Below are 25,768 nucleotides of genomic sequence, written 5' to 3'. Positions count from 1 at the left end.
ATTGTGGTTGAGCCTGATCTGGGCACACCACAGTAGAAACCAGCCAGCTTCCTATTTCATTGTGTGTTGGCCTGATGGTGACTCATACTGAGAGGTATGTTTATCCCAAATTGGCAGGAGCTGTGTATTCGAGGGCAAATTTTGTTAACACTGGGGAGGGTGAATATTTGTATGCCTGACCTCTTTTCTTTGAAACATTGTATTTGTGTTCACATTGACATGATTAATGCTGTTATGGCCCAGTGTGCCCTAGGGGGCACAAGGAGCTAGTTTCTATGCCCTAATGCAATCAAACAGGCTGATTTGTTTGGCTATTTGGACTTAACCGTGAAGATCCTGGCTTTCTTAATACTTCCGGCAAATTACTGCCTAGGCCCGTGATCCACAAACATTAGCAGGCATCCGAACCACCCGGAGAGATTGTGAAAACACGGATTTGTGCGCCCCGCCCCCAGAGTTTTTGATTCAGTAGGTTTGGAGAACGGCTTGAGGTTTTGCAGGTCCTAGCAGTTCCCAGGCAGTATTGATGCTCTTGGTCCAGGGACCACACTTCGACATGGCCTAGCTAATCCACCGTTTCTGTGGGTAAAAGGATCAGCCTTTCAAGCAGGTAAGTGAGAACTTTTCTGCAAGTAGCCTCTCCATTCCATTTCGCTAACCGTGCACAGAAGGCAAAGAGAAAGCCAAGACTTATTCTCGCCGCCTCTCCTACAGTGTAGAATGAGGCTATGTAGTGCGTGATAAACCGGGCCTCCTGTGAGATTCGGGTGGCCAGATACTGCTGTCAGCCTAGGACATTGGTTGGCCAGAGGGTGGGCGGGGTGGGTGTGGGACGAAGGTAACCAAAGCACCTCTTCCCAGGAGTGACTGGGGCTCAGCCTGGCTTGGAGAAGGTGGCACTGATTTGCAGTCAAGCACAGGAGTGCCACTCCGCAGGCATTAATCCTAATCCCCAAAGGGCCGGGGGAGCCTTCTCACTGGGGTTTTAGAGCTCTTTAGAGACCTTTGGTAAAAGATGGCTTCAGTAGACGTCTTGGCTCACAAAGGCTACAACTTCCTGTTTGGTCTTCGAGGAGCTAAAATCTATTATTGAGGCGCGGAGTGTTTTACTCACCCCCACTCCAGCTCCTCTATATTCTAGCTGTCTGTATTCTTTCTGTTGTTGCCCGTGACGTGAAACGTTGTGAAGAAAGACGTTTAAGAAAAATTAAGAACGGCCGGAAGTTGGTAGCAAAGGATGGCAAGGTTATTTCACAGCGGAGTGGCTGGTGGGAGGGTACCCCTCAGAAAAATGGCGGGGGCGTGGGTTCCCAGGTCCATGGAGGGTCCGGTAAGTAACACATGGGATGTACGAGTGTCTACTGGACTGCTGTCTATGCGCCGTTCACGGGAACCCTGTCTGGACAGCCACCAAAGAAGAGAGTTTTGGGGGCAATGGCGAGAGCAGTTTCTGCTGGACTGAAGTCCAGTTATGCTGTACCTGCTCATGTGGAAGATACAACTAGTTCTGCCATCTGCAAAGGTCCCCACCTGAAACGATGAACCATAGCTTATTGATCACATCACAGACTTTTGAAGGCCTACACTCTGCAAGGCGTTTTGGGAGTTGCCTGATACGCTGAAAAGTTCCTACCTTCAGTAGGTTAATGAATTAGCCGGTGCTGGAAGGGGAGCTGACTGAAGAACGCAAATCAAGGGGAAATAAGGCAGTAGGATGGGTATAAAACAATATTCTTTGGGGGTTCAAAGGAAGAGTTGTGTTTCGAAGGAATAAAAAAAAAAAAAAAAGCTGTCTAGAAAAGGGAGTATTTAAGATTGGCCTTGACGGGTTCTGTATATTTCTTATGGTTAGGGATGGCATTTAATTCAATTTGTATCCACAACACGGTGTCTTCTCCATAGTAAGTGCTCACTGATGTTGAATGAACTAATACATGAATGAATGGTATGTATAGGTGGGGGAGATGGTTATATTTATTTAAATGTATGTCTGGAACCTGGGATGCCTGGGTGGCTCAGTCGGTTAAGCCTCTGACTCTTGATATCGGCGCAGGTCGTGATCTCACAGTTGTGGGATCAAGCCCCGTGTCAGGCTCTGTGCTGACAGTGGAGTCTGCTTGGGATTCTCTCTCCCTCCACCCCTTTCCCCAGCTCACACTCTCTCTCTCTCCCTCAAAATAAATAAACTTTAAAAAATAAAAAATTTTGGGGGCACCTGGGTGGCTCAGTCGGTTAAGCATCCGACTTCGGCTCAGGTCGTGATCTCGCGGTCTGTGAGTTCGAGCCCCGCCTCGGGCTCTGTGCTGACAGCTTGGAGCCTGGAGCCTGTTTCGGATTCTGTGTCTCCCACTTTCTCTCTCCTCCCCCACTCATGCTCTGTCTCTCTCTTCTCAAAAATAAATAAACGCTAAAAAATTGTTTTTAATTAAAAAAATAATAAATAATAATAATTTTTTTTAAAAAAATGTGTAGAACCCAATAAGAGGTACGCCATCAAGAATACAAACAAACAAAATACAGTTCTTGACCTGAATGCACTCGTATTCTAGCAAGGAACATAGACAAGGAAAGAGATAGTTATGATGCAATGTGAAATATATTTGGCAGAGAACTATTAAAGTAGCATGGGACCCCAGTGCAGGGAGTGATTAATTCCACTGAGAGGTCATAGCAGGCTAGGCTTTGAAGGACGAATAACAATACAACTAGTAGATGAAGAGGAAATGAGAGGTGGTCGAATTGGCAAAAACAGAAGCAATGAAGCACAACCTCTGTCTGAGGAAAGACAGCCAGCTGGGTCTGGCAGGAGCATCTAATCGGTCACTTAGTACAGTGATGGACACAAGCAAGGGGGAACAGAGGGCTTTGTGGGTCAGAATAAGTTGAGGACTGGGCACCTGGGTGGCTCAGTCGGTTAAGCATCCGACTTTGATTCGAGTCATGATCTCACAGTTCGTGAGTTCAAGCTCCACGTCAAGTTCTGTGCTGACGGCTCAGAGCCAGGAGCCTGCTTTGGATTCTGTATTTCCCTCTCTCTCTGCCCCTTCCCCACTTCGTGCTCTGTCTCTCTCTCTCAAGAATAAATAAATATTTTTTAAGAATTAAAAAAAGAAGGAGTCCAGGATCTGGTTCAAACCAGAGATTGTACAGGCAGATGCCTCCAGTTAGGCAGGTGACCTAACTGAGTGGAGACTGGGGCAAACCAGACCGCATGGCCCTTGAAAGAGAGAAACTACTCTGTTGCTCCCACCCACTTCTCAGGGGGAGACATCCACCAAGTGGCCAGAGCTTCCAATTTTCAAGACTGACCAGAAATAGGCATTTTTCTGTAAAATCTCCGGATGTTTAAATGTTGGCAAATGATGCAACTTTCTCTTCAAACAGAACAACGACAAAAAAGTCTTTGTGTGGGCCAAACGAAACACGTCTGTGGGCAGGACTCAGCCTCAGGGCCTCCAGGTTGTGGTCTGGGGTTTAAAACACCACTCACCAAATCTAACCACAGCAGGGAGTGTGTTTGCACACATCAGGACCCAGGACTCCTGCGCATATGCATAGCAATGACTAAAATAAAAGTCACATGAAACGATACATTTACTCTATATTCTATCTTTTTTATTTACTTTTTTTCACGTTTATCTTGAGAGAGAGAGAGAGAGAGCGCGAGCGAGCGCGTGAGCAAGTGTGCATGAGGAGGGGAGGGTCAGAGAAAGAGAGGAAGAATCCCAAGCAGACTCCACACTGTCCGTGTAGAACCCAATGCCCGGCTGGATCTCACAACCGTGAGATCCCGACCTGAGCCAAAATCAAGACTTGGATGCTTACCCAACTGAGCCACCCAGGCACCTTATTCTCTTTTAGTTTTAAAATACACCGGTCATGATCCGTTGAACTGATTTCGTGTTTCATTAGGTCAAAGTGAAGTTTGAAAACCTAAAGTTTTGTTGGATGAAGACAGAATAAGGTACTTTCCTGGGCACCCCATTTCTATCTTGGATACTCGTATGATGGGTGTGCTTTGGTGAAGTTGTGTTTCTTCCCGTGCAGCTGGAAAAGTTTTGACAAAATAACCGTAGAACCTTTTAGCGATCGTTTTATCCTCAACAGATGTTGGCCAGAATCTGGTGTCCTCTTTTTGGGCGCTTGAAACAATTAAGACTTGACCCCGCTGCTAAATGCCGAGTAAAATGCTACTTGGCTCAAGTTTAGCAGCAAAGCCAAAGGAAACCCCTGTTTAGGCCTCATCAGCTTCTAAGCCTGGTATTTCTGGAACTGCTTTTTCATTTAGCCCTATGTTTCTACATCACCACTTCCTGTCACCTTGCTCACTGGGTTTCCTTGGTTTTGCATCTCAGCCAAGGAGAGAAGGGCAAGTTCAGGGCTGGCACAGCCTGTCGGGCATCGTCTCACCCACCATCAGTGCAGCCGCTCTTCTGCTTCGTCTGTGGGGCACCGTGTGCTATATACATAGCATCCGTGTTTGACATATCTGAGCGCTTCCAGAAATACTGTAGTTTGGGGGCTTTGGAGAGAAGTCACCCCTCACTCAGGAACGTCTGAGAGCTGAGTTGTGATAGCAAGCCTTCAGCATAGCAGGAAAGTCGTGGTCCTTCTTCCGGTTCAGGACACTTCCGCCATCACTCCCGTCTCGAGTGAGAAGCACCCCTGCAGTGTGCGACAGAACTCTCAGTGAGCTGGGACTTTCGAAACAAGAGGCCAAGAGTGGCCTCTTGCCATCGGAGGGAGCTGGTGTGACTGGAGACGCCCTCAGGGAAAGGCCACGCCCACCGCGAAAGCCACACAACCGCAGGGCGGCGGCGCTAATATTGTGGGTTTGCATAATACGTGGGCAGAGAAGGCAGAGCCGAAACATGAATTGAGCCAACAAGGCCAGACAGAGAGCTGCAGCTTGCTAGCACAGAGGGAAGCCGATACAAACTATTAGGCAGGGGGCCGGTACCGCGCAAGCAATCTGGGGGCATTTGGAGAGGTGGGAAAGCCCTTTTGTTACACAGCCTGTGCGTCGCTTCCCTCCAGGGCGCTGTTCTGATCCTCCTGTAGTGGAGCAGGACCCTCTGGGGTTGTGCAGCCCATAGGCGGTACATCTTATTTACCTGGAGGCGGCGCGCTGCCCAGGGGTGAACGCTGGCAAATAGTATCAGATGAACACGTCTCCGCTGCTTACCTCCCAGAGGACAGGGAGCCAAACTCTTACCCTGCCGGAGATTCCATTTTTTCTTCAGTGAACAACGGTACTGAGAATGCCCCCTTTTCTCTCCAGGTGGGGGAGGTTTGGTAAGCTATCTGATGAGTTTAAGCATGGGAAAGCCTTATTGCTGTGTCTGCAACAAAAAACCCGCTTAAAAAAATAATAACAGGGGCGCCTGGGTGGCTCAGTCGGTTAAGTGTCCGACTTCGGCTCAGGTCACGATCTCACAGTTTGTGAGTTCAAGCCCCACATCGGGCTCTGTGCTGACAGCTCGGAGCTTGGAGCCTGCTTCGGATTTTGTGCCTCCCTCTCTCTCTGCCCCTCCCCTGCTCACAATCTGTCTCTCTCTCAAAAAAAGAAAAAAGAGAAAAAAAGAAATGTAGTGTCGAAGGCCAGAAAAACACCAAACGTTGAACACATCTGCCTGTGGGGCAGGACGAGGAGTAGAGTGTTGCCGTCATGCATTGGAAACATATTTGGTTTTTTATGAATATAGGCGTATTTAGTCTCTTAAACTTTGATAAAACAATAAAAACACTGGAGAAAAACCATTCGACCATCTCCACATTTTATTGTCAGGATTAATTTAAATGAGATGATATCTGCAAAGGCTTCAAACATGGATCTTGCAGTAGGTGCTCAATAAAGTGAATGAAGGTCAGTTGACCTGGAGAGTTTTTTTTTTAAGTAGCAGGGTAGGTACACAGTCCAGAGCGAAAGGGAATGGCCCAAGATCCCTTGCAGAGAAAATGAGAGTAACACGTGGGTGGTTAGTAGAATGAAATTTGCAGTGGATGGAGGGCAGTGCCACACCGCCTTCGGATAGGATTTCCAGGAGAGACAGGTTCAAAGCCTGAACTCACAGCACGCTTCCCCGTGTTTGTCCGTTTCTTTCTCATTTGTTGCTTGTGGTATAACTATCCTGCCATTCACCTTTGTGGCTTTGTAGAATTATCCCCTGAGCCTTCAGGATTTGAGAGGTTTACGTGAGAAACAAGTTGTGTTTACGAGTGGGAGATTTGCAGCCAGACTGCCCGGGGTCACATCCCAGCTCTACCCTTTACTGATTATGTGACCCTGGACAAGGCATTTAGCTTCCCTGTGCCTTGATTTCCTCATCAGAAAATAAAGATATTGTAAGCACCAACTTCATAGGGCTATGGTGAGAATTGAATCCATTGATATGTGTGAAGCATTTACAACAATGCCTGGCACATGGCAAGAGCCCCGTGATGGTCTGTTCTTCCTATTACTGTTATCATTCCTCTTGGCTGAGTAAAATCAGGGGCACCGCGTTTGTTGTGGTGGAGTTAAGTCATCAGATTGGTTTCAGGACTCAGGTAAATAAACAGAACTGAGATAGATAAATTAAGGAACTAGGGAAGCCCCCCCTCCCCATTTCTGCTGGGCAATCTCTGCAGTTTGCCTCAAGCAGAGCAACACTGTAAACCTTTGTCATGCCAAGCTGCTCCAGGACCACTGACGACTCTACCCTGTCTTTCTGCCGTGGAATGAAATGAGGTATCTAATAATGACTTGGTTTCAGGACCCTGTGGACCCGGTAAAAGCAGTGGTTTTAAAGTTCTTCCAGATTCTTCCTGGAGGAAGTGGACCACCCGCCTGCAGGGGTCCTGCCGACTCTTCCACAGCCTCATGTCATGCTCGGGGGACACTGTAGGGAGCATTTCCAAGGTTCTGGTGCCACCTCAGTTCTTCCTCAAAGGTCCGTTCGGTTGGCCGTTGTGCTTTGCTGGGTGGTTCTCCGAAACTTAGCCAGACTTGATTTGAGACTGCTCTGTCAGTAAGCTCATCCCTTCAGCTTTTGTTTTTTTTCTGAGCCTGAGACTTAAGCAAGCATTGTATCTTATGTCATTAGTTGAGTGTATTGCCATCACCAGAATTACCTAATGGATAGACACTGTCGTGAACCCAAGGTATTCAATTTGCTTGCAGTTTCCCCTGGAGGCTGTTGTGAAGAAAGAGAACGAGACTCATGTTCAATGAATGAATGGATTGAACACACATTTAGGGAGCGTGGACCTTATGCCAGGACTGTGCAAGATCCTGGGGACACAGTGGCAGTTGCCTTGTGGTGGAGAGCATGGAAAATACACAGAATGTTTAGATTATGAGAATAAAGCAAGGAAGGAGATAGGGTAGTGGGAAAGCCGGGAGACTGCCTTTATGTAGATAGTTTGGGGAAAGCCCTCTGAGAGCTGTAAGCTGCTTTAGGATGAGACCAGAAGAAGGAAGCAGCTAGGGGACGAGCCTTTTGGGGACGGGATGGGGGCATCTGGAGATCCTGAAGCTGTGGGAACTGGAGCCTGGGAGCTGGAGACTCCTGGGGAGGCTGAAGAGGTGGGCAGGGCTCCGGGGCCACAGGGGGGCATCCTGGGCAGTGTGATGAAAGCACTTGGAGGGCTTGGTCAGTGGAACGGTGTGCTCAGATTTTGTCCTAAACTATCACTGTGGTTGCTGTGCGACACAGGGATTGTGCGAATGAGTCACGGACCCACAGTGAAGACACATTCCCCCTAACTGTTCAGTAAGCCCCCCAGACACCCTGCTTGGTGAGGGGATCAATCACTCCTAGGCGTATCTCATTGTTTCTAATTTTCTGACCCATCTCTGGTGCCGACACTGGTGTTGATATCCCTCTGGGCAAGCGGTGAGTGTGAAAATTCCCACATGAGTCATGAACTGGGTCTGATGGTATCTTGCTCATATATTTTTTTTCTTTTCATGGGGTCTTTCCCAAGAGGGCAGCAGAGATGAAATGATAATGAGGGCTTTTTTTTTTTTTAGGGTGGGGATGTGCTGGGGAGTGGGAAGGATTTCGTGCCTCAATAAGGTATGAGATGTGTAGAGGGTTTGGGTGGATCCTAGCTGCTTATGTATCTACAGTCGTTCCCTTTGATGGCTGAGCAAGTGTGGAAAAGCTGAGACTAACACACACTAGTCAAACCTGCTGGTTAACATCTACAGAGACAGAAAATGGATTGGGGGTTGCCAAGGACTGAACAGGGGCAGGATCTGGGAGTAACTGCTTAAGGGGTATGAGGTTTCTTTTGGGGGTGATGAAAATGTTCCAAAATTAGATTGTGATGATGGTCACACAGCCCTGTGAATATACCCCAAGCCGTCGAATCGTGCGCTTTAAACAGGTGACTTGTGTGAATTGTATGAAATGTGAATTTAATAAGGCAAATCCTACTGTTTACAGCCCGATGGGATAAGCTGGAATGGATACATTGGAAACTGTAAGGTTCGTTGGGTGAATTGACCATTCACTGGGTATCGCACAGCAGAAAAGCGAGTGTCATTGCCAATAGTCACAGAAGAGAGCAGGACAGGAAATTCAGCATATTTGACTTTGAGGTGGAGTGCGTGGGTATTTATGATCAAGGACCTTAAGGTGTGACCCACCATGTTGCTGCATTGAAACTCCACGGAAACAACGATGGCTTCCGTTTCTTGAACACTCACGAGCTGTCAGGAAGAGTGCTGAGCACTTTACATACATTAACTCATGTATCCTCCCAAGTATCAAAAGTAGGATTTATCCTCATTTTACAGGAGGGGAAATTGAGGCTTCGGGAAGAAAGGTAACTTGTTGTGAGATCATATTGCTGAGAGGGGTGCGGCCAGGATTCACACCAAATCTCTCTGACCAGAACCTGTGCGGTGACTGGCTCGCCCACTGGGGTGACCTCTCCCTGCACGCCATCCTGTGAGGGCAGGGGGCTCCCAGTTTGCCTACACTGTGGGCTGAAAAACGGTCCTACCATAGCTCGTCAGAGATAAGCTAGACTATTCTCTGATTCTATCACTCCACTCGAGACCTCCACCCAGAGAGAATTAAGGAACTGTAAAGTTTGTTCCTTAACCTGCCCTCCAAGGAGGCACAGGGGCAAACGTCTTTCACTGTCCTATATTCCACGATTCTCCTCCCACGGCCTATCTCAAACTACAAGGTGAAGTCACTGGCCGCACAGTTGGGCGGGCAGGGCACGGCCCGCTCTCCACAGCAAAACCAGCTCCGGCTTCCCACTCGTGGGGCAAGTCCCTTAGCGTCTCTGAAGGTCACTTTTCATGGCTGTAGAATGAGGCGAATTTGAAGTTGATGGGATCAAGGGAGATAATATACTTGGACCCCTTTTATAAATCGTGAGGTACGAATGCACATATCCGTCATTTGCATTAGTTTGTCTAAAATGCTATTTTTAACTCATCGGTCGTTCCCGTAGTATCCTGAGCCGTGAGTAAAAGCAGGCAAAACAAAAGGCAAAGACAGCCGGGAGCTTCCTGTGCTGTTGTCAGACTTCAGTTCGTACCTCACAGGGATGCCTGGACCTACGTCTTGGTTCTTTCTATTTTAACCCCTCTAAGGTGTCTGGAGTTGGAATTGGGGGTGGAAGCCAATATTGGTATCCTGCCTAAGCTAACCCTGTCCTGTGACTGTAGACCCAGATGCTAATAGACCGTGATCCTGTCTCTAAACTCGTGTTCCCAGAATGGCTCCAGGGGGACCACGGTCTGTCCCAGTCTCTAGGTCAGCAAGGAGGTCACTCTCTAGCAGCCTGTAAAGATGTAGGGTTTTGCCAGCCCGGTTCCGACTGAAGCCACTGCCCACTGGATTGACTTGATCCATTTGTGTTTTTTTTCTTTTTTTAATGTCTTTAAATGTTTACTTATTTTGAGAGAGAGATAGAGAGCAAGCAGGGAGGGGCAGAGAGAGGGAGACAGAGAATCCCAAGCAGGCTGTGCACTGTCAGTGCAGAGCCCGATGCGGGGCTCGAACTCACGAACCGCGAGATCATGGCCTGAGCCGAAATCAAGAGTTGGATGCTTAACCGACAGAGCCACCCACGCGCCCCCCGACTCGATCCATTTCTAAATGGGCTTTCCGGGGAAGGGACAATGTGAGATTCCCGGCTGGCCTTAAAAGGCTCTATCAAATTTCAGAAGGGATTTTTGTCATACGTGAGACATGCCTGCTCATGCAGGCTGGTGACGGTTTCTGCTGACGCGGACCTCTGTGCGCTAGGGTAGTACTGGAGGGGATGACGTCATGTGGTCACCTGGGAGGGGAGACCTGTATTCTTAGCCCCTCTTTACCGTCTCGGGGGAAGAGAAGCACATGGCGGGAACGCAGGCCTGAGAGGCAGGGATCCGGCCTCCTGAACCAAAGTCCTTTCTAATTACTGTGAGGGAGGGGAGGCGGGACTCTAAGCAAATGACTGCACCCCAAAGTAACATTACTGAGTGCGTCAAAGAAAGGCTAGCGGAGGTCACAGAAGGGTGTTGCCTCAGTGAGTTATCTCAGCCTAGAGGTGTGTCTGAGGACTCACTCTTTTAGGAGGCGGCGATACGTCCCTTTCTGAGATTCGCCTTCCTCTACAGAAGGCAGGTATAGCACATCCGGGCCAAAGCGTCATGTAATTTACAAGGAGGAAACTTTCTGGCTGAATCATCATAATCCTAGGACCTCTTTGCCTTGGGAGAATCAGATTAACTGGATTTGAGCCTGGGATGTTTCTATAAGCAGGAGCCCGGCTGACCGGTTGCTGACTGTGCCTTTTAGTTGAGAGGAATAGCAAAGAGCTGTTGTGCCGAGTCAGAAAGGCGAACTGAGTGTGCGGACATCTTACAAGTGGAGGGTGACAGGTGGCAGGGAAGCCAGAACTCAGCCGTCCTGCTGCCCGCCTGCCGGGAGTGTCAGTGCCAAGGCAGCCCTGCGTTTTGTGCCCACATAATAATCCTGATTAACAAACTAACGTGGTATAAAAAAAATTAGGTCGTGGAAGCCAATTAAAGAGGAAGATCATTTTGAGCAGCTAATGACAGGGTTACGGTGTGTAGCTCCAAGGAACTACCACTTGGCACTGCAGGAAATTGACTTTTAGGTAAACTGCAAATTAAGCACTCTATGCACTTACGTAAACTCTTGAGTTTCTTGTTTCCTGGGTTCAATAGCAGTGCCCTTCTAGCACAAAGAAGGGGAGTAGGAGTGGAGAGAAGCCGGAGCATCTCTGTGATGTGTGTTTACCATTAAGCGGGAACTAATGGGGTAGAAGCTCAGAAAATATTTTAGGTAATCCAACAGTCTCGGCAACGTAGACTCCTAGGAGAATACGAAGCCCACCTTTAAGCGGCAACCGACCTTACCAACAGAATATCATTCTGTGATTGCAGATCCAGACGAATCCTAACAAGAGACCCTTTTCCAATCCAGGCCCTTGCTCAAGGCGGAGGCCACAGGGACGGCTGTCCTGGTGGCAGGCTGCGTTTCCTCCCTGTATCACCCTCACCCTGTGAGTGTTCTTTTCCCATAAATTGCTGCAGCCTGGACTAATTTCCTTTTATATTTGAAGTGCTATTTCCCATCTGCTTATTTACTAGCAGGTGTTACCTTTGGGATTATGATGCAGCTGGGTGTTCCCTGCCTGTGAGCTGTGTAATCAGAATTTAGCTAGTACGTTGCACTGGTCTCATTTCCTTCTGTGCTGGATACGGCTTTCCTGTGGAAATCCCCTGTGCAGTGCTCCAGAGCATGGGCTTTGGAGTCAGACTACTTCTTAGCTGTGTGATCTTGAACAAGGGATCCAGTTCAGCGGAGGTACCCTCCTCAGCACTATAGGAATAAGAAGACAGCACCCCCATAATGCATCTGTGAGAATTATCTGTGATCACAAGGATAAATTAGTCCTCTTAATGCCCGGAACATAGTAAGTCCTCAATAAATAGTACCTGCTGTAATAATAGAGTGGAGTTATCTACTGAGATGCCGTGAATTCAGAACTCCGTAGCTTCACGTGGGAGATGCTCCAGTAACGGTATTGGGTGGCAACCATATTTTCCCTGATCCAGAAATTGAACTGAGAAGTCCAGAGATGGCAGCCCGGATTATTCGATGCGTGAAGTGAGAAGTAACCAGAAATTTGGAGTAATTGACTGTGGAGCTTGCGGTTGCATAAGGCCAGGGTTGACGCATTGTGACACAAAAGCAAAATAAGCACAAAACAAGACAAAGTCAGATGCTGGGTGACAATACAGGTATTAAGTGCGGGAGGACGTGGGGGAGAATGGAATATTGGATCAACACAGACCAGAGTGACAGCTTCAGAGAAGAGCCAGGAGCTGGGCTCGGCCCCATGGGTCAAGTTGGATTTGGACAAGTAGGAAAAGAAGAAAGGGTTCTAGGTGAGGCACAGAGCCATGTGTGAAGGCTCTGGGGATGCTGAAGATCGTAGACCAGGGAGTGGTCAGAGGGCCCAACCAAAGGGGGATTGGCATATTTATATAAACAAGTCATAGAGTATTGTGTGCATTCTTTGCGGTTGGTTCAGAACCACTTTTCACAGTGCTAAGTACTCTGCAAATACTAAATAGCTTAGATATCTAAATAGCTGGTGGGGACCGTGTTATTGAAGATCTCTGAAGCTACTCAGAGCACTTTAGGCTTGATGGACTGGGACTGAGAGAGCTATCAGAAGTATTTTGTTTTTACTTTAAGGAACTTATTTTGTAGAACACTTTTCAATTTGTAGAAAATGTGAGAAGTTAGTACAGAGAATTTCTGTATACCTGAAATTTCCCAGGTCAGTAACGTTTTACATTAATATAATCCTTGCATTATAATTAACCAATATTGATGCATTATTAACCAAAGTCAATATTTTATCCGTATTTTCTTAGTTTTTCTCCAACGTCCTTTTTCTGTTCTGGGATCTCCTCAGGGTGCCACATTAGGTTTAGTTACCACATCATCTCAGGCTTCTTATGGCTGTGACAAGAGGACTTGCCTCCTTGTCTTTGGTGATTTGGACAATTTTGAAGAGTACTGGTCAGGTCTTTGTAGAATGTCAATTTGGCAATTTTCTCATGCTTAGACTAGGATTATCGGTTTTTTTTGGAAAGAAGATCACAGAGGCAAAGTGCCCATTTTTACCACATCATCTCACAGGTAAAGACTATCACTGTGACTGTCACTGTTGATGTTGACCTTGAGCACCTGGCTGAGGTAGTGCCCACCAGATTTTCCCACTGCAGAGTTCCTCTTTCCCTCCTGTCCCTACTGCCCTCGTTGGAAGAAGTCACCAAGCACAGCCCACACTTAGTGGGGATTTGTGTGCCACCTCTTTGCAGGTCACATTGGAGAAGAACCAGGGAGTAGAAAACTCTCCATACTCTGAGAAAAAGGGGTCAAGGGCAGGATCTGGGTGGCAAGAGGAAGGGGGTGCTCAGGCACTGTCTCTCAGACAGCGGAGAGAATTTAGTGGGACATGAAAAGAGGCTGGAATCAAGGATGATCACAGGGTTCCGAGTGGCAGTGATCAACTCCATTTCTTGGCTGTGTCACTGTGGCGGAGTCACTTCATCCCTCTGAGTCTCTGTCTGCCCATTTGTTAACCGGGGTTGACTGTTCCTGTCCTTCCTGCCTCCTAGTGCTCTTTGAGAGTAAAATGACAAAATGCAGATGTGAGCGCTCAGAAAGCCATCAGGCACAAAGCGTTGTAGTTTCAAAGGCTGGCTAAGGGAGTGCTGGGGCCTTTGGGAGAGGAGGGCACCCAGGAGAGGGTTCTGAATGTCTTAGATAATCCGGGACAAGTCATGATTCACGCTGTGTACTCTGTCATGGGTTTGTGATTGTCACCTGCTGAGGAGATTTCTATTTCAGATATGCTTTCTCAGATGTTCTGTTTCTGGGGGTCTAGTACCTTGGTCTGTTGGGCAAGACGAGGCTGGTTGTAGATTAAAAGGAAGGACTTCCCCTAGTCTCTGTGGCCTTCTTAATACCTGTAGTGGCCTCTGCTTGGGGACACTGAAGGTTACTGGGATTGCCTTACGGATCTCGGTCCCCCAGCCTCACCACCTGCAGTATCTCATAGGCATTTTCACAAGTAATGCATCCAAAAATGGCACTTTGGTTTCTGTCCATAATGGAGTTTCAGAGATGTGACTGACTTGCCTTGTCTGCCTGTGACAGGCAGCGTGAAACTTTTCAGCTTGCAGTGGGCTATTTATCTGAGTAGCCAGAATCCCTCCAAACTGGATGTCACATAGTGGAGGAATCCCTTTACCTTTATGGGCAAATGGACTCGTGGCTCTTCATATATATTTCCTCACTGTTCAGAATGTATGCGACCATGCTTTTGGTATTGTACTATTCTTATTTAAAAAAAAAATTTTTTTTAACATTTTATTTATTTTTGAGACAGGGAGAGACAGAGCATGAACAGGGGAGGGTCAGAGAGAGGGAGACACAGAATCTGAAACAGGCTCCAGGCTCTGAGCTGTCAGCACAGAGCCTGACACGGGGCTCGAACTCACGGACCGCGAGGTCATGACCTGAGCCGAAGTCGGCCGCTTAACCGACTGAGCCACCCAGGCGCCCCTGTACTATTCTTATTTTAGCAACGAACTGATGAGCCATGAAAGATTTTAAGCATGTCCATGCAAGTTCCAGGGTAAATCATTGACTTGGTACAGTAGAAAGAGTCAGGAAGCTTATTAGATGTGACTCTGCCAGTAACTTGCTAGTAACTTTGGGCAAGGGATGTAAGCTCTTTGCCCCCCAGTCTCCCTATCAGTAGAACAAGGGACCAGCCAGGCTCTGAAAGATGGCTCAGTGGCGTAAAAATTAGCAACAGAGCCAGCAGGCGTTAAGAGGAGGGTGGAATTACTGTCATTGCCATATCGCGACTGACTCAGCGTCATTTCAAAACGTGTAGACTTGAGCCAACGAACATACATGTGGTGTTAACCAAACTGCCAAAGGCACTTGGGTAAAACGAACTTCTTTATTCTTCTTTAAAAAGGAGCAAGATTATTTTGTCGATGTTGTTGGGGTGAAATGAACACTCTTCTTTTGGTCTTTGGATTCTGCATTCTCTAATAAGGAAAGCCCATTTCTTCACAAGGGCGTTGTTCTGATATGTGTCTGCCTACCGAGGCTGATGTATGATGGAAAGGCAAGTAGACACGATATAGGCTGTGCTCATCTCTGGGTGAGAACAAAGGTCACCTCTGGGCAGGAGGACATGGTGTAATATATATTTCCAGAGGGAAATGCTTGCAAAATACAGATGCTGATCCCAATTCTGACCTTTGTGGCTGGTGCCGGCAGTCGGTCTGGCACCTTCGTTGAGACAAAGGGGAAAGCCAAGAAGTGAAATGATATTTTCCTTCCCTCATCATTACTCAGCACGGCTTACTTGCTTAGCTATAAGGAATTCAAGCATCAAGAGAAACTGCACAACAGTATCCAAAAAATGCATTCTCCCTTATGGCCAAGAGATCCGCTCTGCTCCAGTATTGTTTCTGAGGAGGATGGTCTTATGGATTGCTTTTTTCAGTTAACTTTCCTGTAACTTGCTTATCCGTATTGTTTCAATTCTAGAGGAAAATCGTTCTGAAACTAGAATGTGGGTGAGAATCACCTGAGGAGCTTACTAAAATGATAGATCCCTAATTCCCACCCCTCGTTCAGTGGGGCTGAGGAATTTTTGGATATATGGCCCCGGGGGTTCTGATTCAGGGGGTCCGCAGAGCTGCTTTGCAGATTCTCACCGGGTGCCACGCCCACTAGCGATACTTTATCACACACACTATGTTCCCTTCATAAGCCAAGTCCTAGTTGCCGCTTTCAGAACCGCCCTGGAGCTTGGATAAATAAATCCTTGCCTGACTCATAACAGTTTGCAACTCAGACAAATAGTACGGGAGAAGCGTAAGTTTGGGAGGCAGAAAGGCCTGGGTGTCGAGCTTCCAGCTTCTACTTATTGTTCCCTGAGCAGGTTGCTCAAGAACTTGTTCCATTTGCTTATCTGTCAAATGGGAACAGTATTACTCACATCACCGAGAGGCGGGGGCGGTGGTGACGATGGGATAGAATGACTTGTGCATCAGCACTCAGCACCATGCCTGCCATTTAGTGGATAGATGCTCAATAAATATCCCTTTCCTCCATTCTCACTGGAAGCAGGATTAAGAAACAAAACAAAAATTCATAGTCATATTTTCCACCAGTACTTAAAGCAAATATTGCTAGAGAATCTTTTTTTTTTTTTTTTTGGGAGTTTATTTATTTATTCTGGGGAGGGGGCGGAGAGAGACGGACAGACAAAGGATCCAAAGCAGGCTCTGTGCTGACAACAGAGAGCCTCATGGGGGCTCAAACTCATGAACCGGGAGATCATGACCTGAGCCTAAGTTGGATGCTTAACTGACTGAGCCACCCAGGCGCCGCAAGCGAAACATTTTTTTTTTTAATGCCCAGGTAAATAGATTCGGGGCCTTGTTACACATCACTTTAAAAGTCAGTGGTTTGTTTTGTTTTGTTTTGTTTTTTAGCAATCTGGAAAGGATGCCCTTCCTTAATTGCCTTTGGTAACGCTGACTTCTGGTATAAATACACATTTCCAAGAGCGATCCCAGGGGGCAGAGAAGGCCACGCAGGCGTGTCACAATGGTGGTACCTTTGCTGACTCTCCCCAGGTCCGGGGCAGAGAATTCGGATCAGGTGTTTAACCTGAAACCACACCTGCTCCTAGTCAAAATCTCCCAAGGACCACCTTGTTGCTCAGAACTCAGCTAGTAATGGATTATTTGGACTGGGTCGTTCTTCCTCTTTCCAGGTGAAATGAGAACGTGAGAGTGGTCTGAGAGAAACAATGCAGCATTATACTTGTGGTGTCCTGCGAGCTCCTTGCTGTAACGGGCTCTCTAAATCAAGTGTCAGCATATCTGCCCACATCTCTCCCCTGTCCTACCTGGCTTTGCCGTTGCAGGAAAAAAAGTCATCTTTGTTCTTTGTGTTGGCTGATTAATTTTTAGGTTCACTGTACCTATCCCATCTCCTGCGTTTGTGGATACTTATGTCATACATTTCTGTATATCACATGGTTCTTCCTCCCGAGGACTCAAATCAGAGGGGGGAAAAAATACTAGCAAAAAGTGCCTCTCTGCATTCTTTGGCTGGAGAAATTGCGGGTTAAATGAAGACCCTTGGTCAGCTCCAGGCCACAGTGTCATCTCTCTGCCTTTTATGGGCCAGGACAGTCTCAATAACTTCCACGTTCTGAAGGCTAAACTCTGGAAACGGGGAGAACAATGACAGTGAGACGCAGCATATGATTTTAGAGCCTGAAAAGACCTTAGTAGTCCCTTGGTCCAACCCATCCCTTTTGTTTTACAGGAAACGAAACTGAGGTTCGGAGAGATCCCCATAGTTATTGGTAACTTCTTTTTTTAAAAGTTAGCGCCCACACTGTGTGTATCAGGTCATGTGCACACGGCAGGAGGCTCCTCATAGGCCTCCAGCGGGTGAAATGAGCTGCCAGAGGAAGGTCAGGGGTGACTCTGGTAGACCAGATGAGAAACTAGCCAGCACATGCTGTCTAATGAGTCAATAAACCTTTGCTGAGCTCCTCTGGGGCATGAGCATTCTGCTGTGCTCTGACCAGCTGGGGGAAGGAAGTAGAATACAAAATGGGGGGAAAATACGAACTGTAAGAAATTGTCCCCATCCTTGAGGAGCTTACAGTCAATAGTGAACCCCTTACTGAAAGGTGTTTCTAGACCAAAATAAAGACATTTGACAAATACATATTACAAAATATTAAACCATACAAGATCATATATTTAATGGCCCAGTTATGTAGTCCTACAGAGGTTTGGGAGGAAGAAAGAGGGTTGCTGGTTCCCAGAGGGACAAGTCAAGTGTTTTCCCCCCTGGACTGTTAAAGCCACAGCTCTCTTATTTTTCAGTGTATCCTCATGATTATGGCACAGGGGAGGGGCTCAGTTCATCCTTCTTGAAACAACGTGTGGCTCATTGGGTAACATAATTATGCGGATATTTATGTATGCCTGTAATTGACCCCTTTTGTAGGAATGCTTTCTACTCACATGGGTCTCTTGTCGGTTTTTTCCAGTGGCGCACCCTCAGGACCCTCACCACCCATCGGAGAAGCCTGTCATTCACTGCCATAAATGTGGGGAACCATGCAAGGGTGAAGTGCTTCGGGTCCAGACCAAACATTTCCACATAAAATGTTTCACCTGCAAAGGTATGGTGCCTCCAGCTTCCTGGTCTAAAGGCATGTCACAATCTGTGCTCCACCTCAGGATCCGTCCCTTCCCTTTAACCCTGTGCCAGGCCACCAGGTGATACGTGAGTGCTCAAAAACCCTGGCATCACTTATTTTCTCTAATTTGCTTGGAGCCGACTCATGGGGAAGGCTAAGTCCCCCAAAGACTAATGGTACACAGGCCTTTGAATGTTTACTGAGGGCCCTGATCCTGGGAAGAGGGAGAACAGTAAAAACAGTTTTGTGTTTTTCCCCTGAAATGAGAAACTCTTACCCCAAAGTCACCTTGTCCCGACAGCCATTATTTACAGAAGGGCTGGTAAGCTTGTAAGATTAGGGTTCTAACTCACTGGATCCTGTGGGGTAAGCGGGGAGCATGTGTGTGTGTGTGTGTGTGTGTGTGTGTGTGTGTGTGTGTGTGTGTGTGTGTGTATTGAGAAGTGAGAATTAATCAACAACACTTGGAAGGCCTCCAAGAAGCTAGCAAGTTGAGACTGATTTCCATTAACAAGTCTCCCTTTTGGGGTTTCTAACTGTTGGCGTCTTGGGATGAAATACGCTGCCCTGTTATTCTAGAGCCAGGGCAGGACTGAGCAGGAAAAGAGAGGAAGAGGAGAGTGGCTTTGTGTGTTTGTTTGAGCTGAGGGCAGGTGGGGAGCTCAGGCTGGGTTGAGGGGTACAGGAGGAGGGACAAGACCATGAGCCTTCTCTGTAGCTCACCCTGCCCTCTGCACACGCTGGCCTCTCTCCTCCCTGGATGAGCATTTCCTTCTTGGTGTCTTCTCATGGTATGAACTCAGCATTGTCATCTTAAGCCATCCGTCCTTGGCCATCTTGGTAGGTGGACTCCAGGCTACCGAGTGACTATGAAATACATGAAAACAGGAGGGGCAGGGCCTTATCTGGAGTCCACAGCTGATTGTTTCACCGTGGGTAAACTTTTCAGGAGAAAGAGCATTGACAAATGGCTGGGTAAGAAGATGGAAGGGGAGGGGAGGACATCAGTTTAGCTCCCATTGAGCATGACAAAGGGCTGCAATGCGCATTCTATAGAGAAGGATTCTTTAGTCCTTCCGCAAACACCTAGGAGTAAGTACCAGACATCATTTTCAGATGACTCAAGTTGGCCATCCAGAAACATCACGGTCTCACCCAGGGTGCTGACCGTGCTGCCACTCTGCGTGGCTTGAGTCTTACCATTGCCACCGAGCAGCTCTGTGATCTCAGGCAACTTACGTCTCTCCGTGGCCCCATGTCCCTATCTGTACAATAAAGAGACTAGACCATGGGATATTTAAGTCATCCTAGGTCCGAGGTTTGCCGATTCCGTATACACATAACAATGTGTATAATAGAGAACCCAGAGGTACTGAATTAGAGCCTCCTACCATGTCAGAGAAGAGGTGTTTTCTGGTTACATCCAGATTGGTTAACTGAGAGCCAGGCATTATATTCTGTTTCATTTTTTGCTCATAAATTGCCTGAGACATGGCGCAAGGAGTAGATTTAGATTTGGTTTGAAATAAATATGGTCCACACACAATGGTGGCTTTGCATGTATTCTGTATTTCTTTTTTTTTTTTTATGTTTATTTTGAGAGAAAGAGTGTGGGGGAGGGGCAGAAAGAGAAGGTGAGAGACAATCCCAAGCAGGCACCAAGCTGTCAGCACAGTGCCCAACGTGGGGCTCAGACTCGTGCGCTGTGAGATCATGACATGAGCCAAAACGAAGAGTCGGACACTTCACCAACTGAGCCATCCAGGTGCCCTCTGTATTTCTAATGGAAAGTACCAAGCGTTAGTCTCAGGTCTGGGTTGTCACTGTTCAGCACACTAAGGTATTAGAAGACATATTTGTTTATCCCCCATGGGAAGCTTCCTTGCTTTTTTTTCTTTTCTAGTTTAAACCTAAGGGCTGAATGTAAGTTACTTATGTTGGGACGTTTTCCCATATTTCATACTACAAATGTGTTCCTGAAAAGTTGAGTGTTTATATAAATTGAATCATATTTTAGGAGAACTTGCTATTTGTAGGAACTATTTTAGTTTAACAAAACTTTACTAAAATAAATGTCTTCTATTCCTATAAATTTGTATTTTCTCACACTTGATCTGTCAATGTCTATTTTCCTATGTCCCCAATTCCTGGGGTTACCCTTTTCTTTAATACCCAAAGAAAATGGCGTATGCACCTCATTCGTTATACCCTAGCAAGTCCATTCCTTTTCCCCAAGATTCTAGAGTGATGTTGCCCAAATAGAAATACTATGCGAGCCATGTACGGAATTGTAAATTTTTGAATAGCTGTGTTAAAAAGGCATAAAGGGATGGGTGCAATGAACCTTCATAGTGTCTTTTATTTATCTCTACATACGCGAAATGTTATTTCAACATGTAATTAATATAAAAATTATTGAAATATTTGACATTTTTTTTTCATACGTGCTTAATCGCACATCTCAGTTTGGACTGGTCACGTTTCAAGTGCTCAGTAGCCCTTTGTAGTTAGTGGCTACAGTATGGGAAGCCCAGCTCTAGAGAGCCCTTGAGATTTGCATTCTTGTGGTCCTCTCTTGCTCCCACTTCTTGCCAATACCAAATTCTTGGTCTCCCTTTTTGAATGCTGCTCCTTGGGCATTGCTTCACCTCACACTGGCCACCATGCCTCTTTATTTCCCAAGATCCCACTAACATAAGGCAGCTGTTTTCGGCAGACTTTACTGAAGGTTTGGGATAATGGAAGGAAGTTATAGCCCAGAACAGGCAAGACTGTCCAGATATTCTCAGACCATGTCCAAAACAAGAAGTTTCTCCTATCTGTCTGTCTGTCTGTCTATCTATCTATTAATAGACTTTGATTTTTTTTTTAATTTTTTTTTAACGTTTATTTATTTCGGGGACAGAGAGAGACAGAGCATGAACGGGGGAGGGTCAGAGAGAGAGGGAGACACAGAATCGGAAGCAGGCTCCAGGCTCTGAGCCATCAGCCCAGAGCCTGACGCGGGGCTCGAACTCATGGGCCGTGAGATCGTGACCTGAGCTGAAGTCGGATGCTTAACCGACTGAGCCACCCAGGCGCCCCTAGACTTTTATTTTTAGGGTAGTTTTAGGTTTACATAAAAAGTGAACAGGAAGTACAGACCGGGGCCATTTCTCATACTTACTCAGAACTTCCACCTGCCACTATCTTGGTAGGTCTTCCTCTCTCTACAAAGACCCTTCTCCCCTCCGTCCCTGGGACCCCCCATTTCCTTCTCCCTCACCCTCCTGACTCCACATTGTCTTAGAGTTTCTACTTCTTATGAATCCATTAGGATGGTTTCCCAGAAGAAACAGAAGTCTTCTCCTTAAGGAATGTGGTCTTCCTCTTAACCCCCATGGCCCAGACTGCAGCTAAGTCTTAAAACAAGTTTTTTTCTTTCTTCCCATTACATCTAAAGCAAAAATGCCATGTCCAGATAGTGAGCTAATATCCCAAGACAGAGGATTTGGGGGAGAGAGAAGTTGCTAAAACCAGCCTGGGCTTTTGGGCGAGAGCTGGCCAAGTGCAGAGGAAGAACATTCAGGTTCTGACTGTGATTTGGGGGCCAGGCAGAGTTCCTCCCTCAAGTTCTCTCCCCTCCCTCACGCCCTACTCTCCTTCACTCACATACCTTGCTGCCAAAGCCTCATAGTTCTTGAATGGGACCAGAAGTAGCCTTCCACAATTAGAAAGAACGTCCTAAAATGCAGATACCTATGGGAATAAAAAGCAGAAATGAACTCTTTCCCTAGGATTGGGTTTTGAAAGGAGACCGAGAAAGAGGACACCAAACATCTTACATGAGAGCCAGATGTGTATGAAGGTAGGAAAGGGTTGCTTTGGAGGAACTAGAGTTCAGAGCACAGACTTAAGCCAGTGATCAGTCCATGAGTTCGCAGGGTTAACTCTAACAGAATCAAGGTTGGTGAGCCAGAATTTTGTTGGTGAACCCATCTCACTCCCTAAAATGTCTGACATCTTGGGATCTGATGGTGTAGGAGTTATTTATCCGATTAGAAAATGTTAACTGGACACATACTCCTTGTGGGATATTATGCTAAGTGCTGAAAATAGGAAGAGACAGCATACCATGCTTGTCCTCGAAGATCTCATAGGGTATTTGGAGAGACATACAAATAAGCAACATTTATGATACTGGGTAATAAGTGCTGAGATGGAGAAATAGATAAGAGGCAGAGAGACTCGGGGGTGAGAGGATAGTAGTTGATTTGGAAATAGTGTAGGGTAGCAGCAGGAGAATGGGGGGAGATTTAAGAGACACTGAAAGTTAAGGTTGATAGGATTTGGTGACCGTATGTGAGGAATGAAGAAGGATCCAGTGTTCCAGTTGGACTGCCTATGTGGACAGATGGCTGCTGCCCACTAAAGAAGTACAGGAGCACTGGACAGGGTAGTTCAAGGCAGAGAGTTCAGCCTCTCTGGGCTACACTGAGGTTGAGGACACATGGTGCATTCAGAGTCCAGTAGGTTTAGCACTCAAGAGGTAGATCATGGTTTGTGTTGAGAAGAAGGTTGTTGTGTTTTTTTTAATTATTTCTTTTTATTAAGTAAAGTCTACCCCCAGGGTGCCTGGGTGGACCAGTTGGTTAAGCATCTGACTCTTGGTTTCTGCTCAGGTCAGGATCTCACAGGTTCTTGAGTCCGAGCCCTGCATATGGCTCTGTGCTGACAGTGTGGAGGCTGCTTGGGATTCTGTCTCTCTCTCTCACTCTCTCTCTCTCTCTCTCTGCCACTCCACTCCCCCAAATAAATAAATAAACTTAAAAATAAATAAATAAAAGTTTCTTCCTTGTATATAAAAAAAGTAAACTCTACCCACAACGTGGGGTTCAAACTCATGACCCTGAGATCCAGAGTCACATGCCCTACTGACCAAGCCAGCCAGGCTCCTCTGGAAGAAGGATTTGACAGTGTTTTGGCATCTAGGTAGTGGCTGAAGCTAGATGATTGCGAGTGGCATTGCCCTCAGAAAGGGCAATAAAGAATGCCAGCATCTGAAGGAAGTAGAACCAGTTTCCATTTGTAACCTTGGGAAACATACCCACCTGCTAACGAGATGAGGAAAATGTTTCAATTAACAGATAGTTTCTATAATTAAAAGAAAAGGAGATCCCCAAAGCTTCTGTTATTCTTTGTAACAACCCGATGGGAGTAAAATACAGCTGCAGGGTTCTGGGCGGTGCTGTGCTCTGTCTTCAGTACTCGGTAGTTGGGTTTCTCGTCTTTTCCAATTAGCAGCGATCATCTCACCAACTTAGAGATTTTTTTCCTTAATGCTCTCTGCTCATTCTGATATTGATCCAGTGACGTGATAGTTTTTTAATTATCACATTGTCTTCATCATAGTTGTAATAATGCTCAACAAGAGAATAAGAAATCCATTTAAATGTTACATAGGTAATATTTAGTTAACTATATATTTAATGAATTTTATATTGAATATTTAATTGTAATTATATATACAGTTCATCATATTGATACATTAGATTGTTTGCTATAATTTTTATTATTTATCTCAAGCATTTGTTTAAAGTAATGCCCTGAATTCATTTTTTCTGCCCCAAAGTTCTAGAGCGTTTAGAAAAGATTGAGGACCAGGGGATCAAGAGGGGCCATTGGGCAAATATTTTGTTTTCAGTGTGCCTTTCCTCTACTGTCCTATATGAGATTTTAACTATTCCCTATATCACATTTCTCTCTGAACATTTATCATTATGTAACATATATTACTCATTTGTCTTCACCCTCTACTAGAGAGTAAGCTCCTAGAGGGCAGAGATTTTGGTCTGTTTTGTTCACTGCCGTATACCCGGAGCCTCGCACAATGCCCAACATGGTAGATGCTCAATAAGGGGAATGAATGACTGAGTGAATGAACGGAAGAACGATGGCCATGTATTTCTTTGGATGAGTATTCGTAAGTGTTTCCAATGGCATAGCTAGTCAACGAGATTGATCAAGTGCTTAAGGTGATAAATGTCCTCACCTGGTTATTAGACAATAACATCATCTTCCAAAAAGAAGGGGTGTAACCCCAATATTTATAGCAGCATTATCGACAAAATATGGAAAAAGTATAGAAAAGAGCCCAAATGTCCATCGACAGATGAATGGATAAAGAAGACGTGGTGTATACACACACACACACACACACACACACACACACACACAACGGAGTATGACTCAGCAATAACAAAGAATGAAATCTTGCCATTTACAACAATGTGGATGGAACTAGAGTACATTATGCTAAGCGAAATTAGAGAAAGACAAATATCATATGACTTCACTCATGTGGAATTTAAGATACAAAACAGATGAACTTAAGGGAAGGGAAGTAAAAATAATATAAAAACAAGGAGGGGGGCAAAACAGAAGAGACTCTTAAATACAAAGCATAAACTGAGGGCTGCTGGCGGGGTTGCAGGAGGGGGTTTGGGCTAAATGGGCAAGGGGCATTAAGGAAGACACTTGTTGGGATGAGCACTGGGTGTGCGCACATAGGGGATAAATCACGGGAATCTACTCCTGACATCATTAGTGCAGTGTATGCGAACTAACTTGGATGTAAATTAAATAAATAATGCAATAAAATACAATACAAGAAGGGGTGTGAGCACAGCTTGCTGTCATTGACGACAGAGCTGAGTGTCCCCTAAAAGGTAGGACAGCTAAGAGACTGTGCCGAAGGCTCCACCCAGGCAGCTGTGGGGTAGGTGTTGCTGCTGCTGAGTTTTTTTTTTATACTGCTCTGGATCCTATGCTTTCCCCTCCGGGTTTGCCTGGGCAGACTGGATATGGGTTATTTTCAGGCCCAAGTAGAAAGCCGATGAAACCCCAGTGAGTAGAATGGAAGCAGTTTCTTGTATCTCCTAAGAGCCGAGGTTGGGCTTTTAATACCTATTTAGAGAATATTAGTCATTCAGAAATTGATTAAAAGGCAGAATTAACCAGCATGCAGGGAAAACCATTCTTTTACAAATATGGTCCCTTCTCACAGCAAACGAGAAACCACTTGTATGCCATCTTTTGTCTATAAAGGACAATCCTTTTGAACTTTGTACCATCTGAAAGTGTTACCCATGAAGTAATACAAGGTAGATTTTTTTTAAAGAGTTGAGGTTTTGAATTCCAAGCTGGAACAGAATGAGCGCTCATAAGTTCTCCAAAATACACTGCTTAACTGACTCTTACTGGGACGGAATTATCCAGGGGCCTCTTGTGAGCAGGGGTGCCAGTAAGCCATTTGTTCTGAATTTTCTTTTCAAGGTTGTTTGTACAGCCAACAGCCTTGGAAGATAGAGATAGTGTCTCCACCTGGAGCAGAGGGTAGATTTGTTTGCTGCCTCGTGTCATATAGATCATATCTGCACCTGGAGCAAAGGTTGGACAGGTTTGCTTGTAGCTCATTATAAAAGATTGG

At 46.1% G+C, this 25,768-nt stretch overlaps 1 protein-coding gene across 12 annotated transcripts in view; it reads left to right on the top strand.

Annotated features, from left to right (window-relative positions):
* ABLIM1 (actin binding LIM protein 1) overlaps nt 1-25,768 on the top strand; it is a 293,568-nt gene that overhangs the window by 135,918 nt on the left and 131,882 nt on the right. For all 12 annotated transcript variants that reach the window (XM_053207815.1, XM_053207807.1, XM_053207810.1 and 9 more), the window contains exon 2: nt 18,148-18,282. In XM_053207815.1, coding sequence (XP_053063790.1) covers nt 18,148-18,282 — 135 coding nt within the window. The remainder of the gene's footprint in view (nt 1-18,147; nt 18,283-25,768) is intronic.

Source organism: Acinonyx jubatus, chromosome D2 (genome assembly GCF_027475565.1).
Source record: "Acinonyx jubatus isolate Ajub_Pintada_27869175 chromosome D2, VMU_Ajub_asm_v1.0, whole genome shotgun sequence".
Lineage (NCBI taxonomy): Eukaryota > Metazoa > Chordata > Mammalia > Carnivora > Felidae > Acinonyx > Acinonyx jubatus.
Note: the sequence above shows the minus strand (reverse complement) of the source record. Positions and strands in the feature narration are given on the sequence as shown.